Source organism: Seriola lalandi, unplaced genomic scaffold (assembly GCF_002814215.2).
Source record: "Seriola lalandi dorsalis isolate HSWRI2012SDOR001 ecotype SW California unplaced genomic scaffold, Sedor1 jcf7180002054841, whole genome shotgun sequence".
NCBI lineage: Eukaryota > Metazoa > Chordata > Actinopteri > Carangiformes > Carangidae > Seriola > Seriola lalandi.
The window spans coordinates 10,376-13,499 of NW_019525394.1; the positions used below are offsets into that span (position 1 = coordinate 10,376).

The 3,124-nt window shown below is 41.9% G+C and overlaps 1 protein-coding gene across 1 annotated transcript in view; it reads right to left on the minus strand.

Annotated features, from left to right (window-relative positions):
• Positions 1-697: 697 nt before the first annotated feature.
• Positions 698-3,124, minus strand: part of LOC111670213 (uncharacterized) — a 15,979-nt gene continuing 13,552 nt past the window's right edge. The window contains exons 16-19 of the mRNA XM_023426845.2: positions 2,793-2,872; positions 2,179-2,253; positions 1,633-1,782; positions 698-1,358 (exon numbers count right to left, since the gene is read on the minus strand). Of these exons, the coding sequence (XP_023282613.2) occupies positions 1,209-1,358; positions 1,633-1,782; positions 2,179-2,253; positions 2,793-2,872 (455 nt within the window). The 3' untranslated portion in view covers positions 698-1,208. The remainder of the gene's footprint in view (positions 1,359-1,632; positions 1,783-2,178; positions 2,254-2,792; positions 2,873-3,124) is intronic.

A 3,124-nucleotide genomic window follows, 5' to 3' on the forward strand; every position in this document is an offset into this window, starting at 1 on the left:
AGGGGCTCATGGGAAAAAAAAAAACAGATTACCTGTAACTGTCACAAGTCCAGTTGAGGATAACATAAAGACATAAAGACCCTCAGACTCCGCCCTTCAATAAACCTGTTGCTGTTTTAATAAAAGATGAATCTACAGTGTTTCTCAGACCAAAGACTTTAAAATCAAAACATCAGGACTACTGCTTCAGTGATGTGGCAACCTCACCTGTCAACACCCCTGAACCTCACACACTGCACTCACTAGTGCTATTTATGTCGCATCTAAACTACCACACACATATGAACTCTATCCAGATGTCCTCAAACGCAGCACGAGTCTCAGTCTGGAGCACAGACCGTAAATCAAGATGGCCGTCGCCTTTGTGACGTCACCCACAGGTTTCTAAAGCTCAGAGTGAGCTGCTCCACCATCGCCATCTTGGCAGTATCAGACTCCGCCCCTTAACTCCCGGCTAATCCAACTATGGTCAAAGGGGAGGGGCGTGTGTGGAGCTGAGACGATTGTGTCAAGCGTACGCTCACCCACCTGTCACTCAAAGAGGCCACGCCCTCAATCCTCCATAACTTTAGTCCTTAATAAAATGTAAACAGGTGAGTTATATAAACGTGTAAGTCATGTTCGAGTGAATGAATGAGACGTTTATTGATAGTATCGATAATGAAGAGACAGAGGAAATGAAGCGACACGTCTCTGATTGAAGGAGACTCCCTGAGTTTTAATGAGGACAAACCAGGCGACACGTTCACAGTCAGTGCAGACAGTAACCTGACGCCTGTGAGGCTTCATCATTTAACTAACAAAATACTGGAAAGTACAATCATGAGAAGTGAGTTTCACTGAGCTCAGCTACAGACAGAAGGACAGTTTAGCCATGAACATGCTTTAGTTTGAATGTGGAATATACTTGTTTATCCAACACGACCTGAACGCAGCATCGCACAGAGATTGTAATTTAAAGGCTCAGACACATTTCTAAATGGAGAAGGTTTCAACCTTCTGGAGGGTTTATTGTCTGAAGAGCAGAGACTGTTGTTTTAAAAGCAAGCGAATGAAGAAAGTTCAAAAGGTGCAAAAACCTTTTCACGATAAAAACCTCCTTCCTACCTCTGAGGGGAGGGTGAGCTCAGCTGCTAATCATGTCTGACTCTGCCTGCTGGGTTCCCCCACACTTAGTTAGGTGGCTGGTCTGATCCGGTCTGATCCGGTCAGGACCAGTTCTGTCCAGTCATGAAGAACCCGGCTGGGTCAGAGAGGAGACACTGGTTCTGCTGGCCCGAGCCTCGGTTTTTGGCGTCGATGAGGAGCAGAGGAGAGTGGGAGTAATGTCCGATGATTTCACTAACTGAGGGAAAAGACTGAACACACATACACACACCACACACACACACACACACACACACACACACACACACACACACACATACACACACAAGTTACTAGAATTGATTATAGTTCTATTCCTGATCAATCACCAATCGAGTGTTAGAGTCGGAGCTGTTTTGTTCAGCTGCAGTTCCTCTAATGTCCACTAGATGCTGCTAAAGAAGAAAACTCCAGCTGTAGATGTTACACCTGTAAACCTTAAGGGACCAGGTTCAGGTCTCAGCTCTTCTCCGCCTGTCTCTTTACCTCCTGGACTTTGAGTCCAGTTCCCAGAAGGAACTGCTGGTGCTGCTGTCTGATCTGGATGTTGTAGACTTTGTCCTGGTAGAAGACCATCAAGGTGAAGGGCTGATTGGCCAGCTGCCGGGTGCTGTCCCTCACCAGGTACGCCCCGTCCTCAACAGAGACAGAGACAGAGACAGAGGTGAGACAGAGGTGGGACAGAGGTGGGATATCATCTGCAGGTAATTGTACTTGAGTGTTTTAAATTGTACAGCACTTCATCCTTCAGCTCCTTCAGAGGTGAAGAACCACCGCCTCACTGTGACGACTCTAACAATCCAGTTATATAATAAATACAGTTTAATGATATAACATTTACAAAGAGATCATTCTGCGTGAGAGCTTCTATTTACAATACATCTGCACTGTAAAGTTCTCTGTACAGTATCTTAAAAATGGCTCATAATTACCAGTAAACAAAAATAAAATGTTTTCAGATTAATGGCATTAAAGTAAATTGAAGTTTACATGTAGAGAAATACATTGATTATACAGTTCTTTTCCTTTTACCTTGCGCACTCGTTTCAGACATCCTTCTGCCTGACCTCTGGTCACTTTACCCACATACCAGCGAGGGTCCAGCTCCTGTAACACACACACCACACACACACACACACACACACACACACACACACACACACACACACACACACACACACACATGCGTACTGTTAAACCTGACTACAATATCTGTTAGGACACAAACACAAAGACAACAGCACCACCTGCTGTTTAGATCACAGAAATACAAAAACTACTTTTCCACTTCAAAACTTACATAATAACAACAACAACAACAATAATGATATTAATAATAATAATTATAATAATTATAACTTCAGAATCAGTGACATCTTTTAATCAATTGTTAGAGATTCTTTTATTTCCATCATGTCTTATTTAATATCATTAATATTATATATTATTGTTCACTTCCTGTCCTGTATAAATCGTTGTTGTTTTTATCATCATCATAAATATACTTGTTTAAATTTACTCATAAGTTTATAACCAGAGATTAAAATGTGTTTCATATGGACAGAAAGAAAAATATGAAACAGATGAATGAAAACAAAGGATGGTCCTCACATGTACATAAAGACAACGTGTGTGTGTTATATTACCTGTGTGTGTGACGCTGCGGTCAGAGGACGAAATGACGGTCTGTCTGATCCACCGAAGCTGCCTCTGTGTTCAACCAGTGCTGTACACACACACACACACACATACACACACACACACACACACACACACACACACACACACACACACACACAGGATCATTTTTCCATCACTTCAGAGGACAGTGGAGTAAATCTTTACACAGTTAAATGAAGTTTGAAATGTCTGTAACTGGAAACACGAACAGTTAATAACAAATAAAAAACCTTATATAAATAAAATTCATTGTCATTAAAGTAATAATTCAACATGTGGTGAAACGTACAGCTGTGTG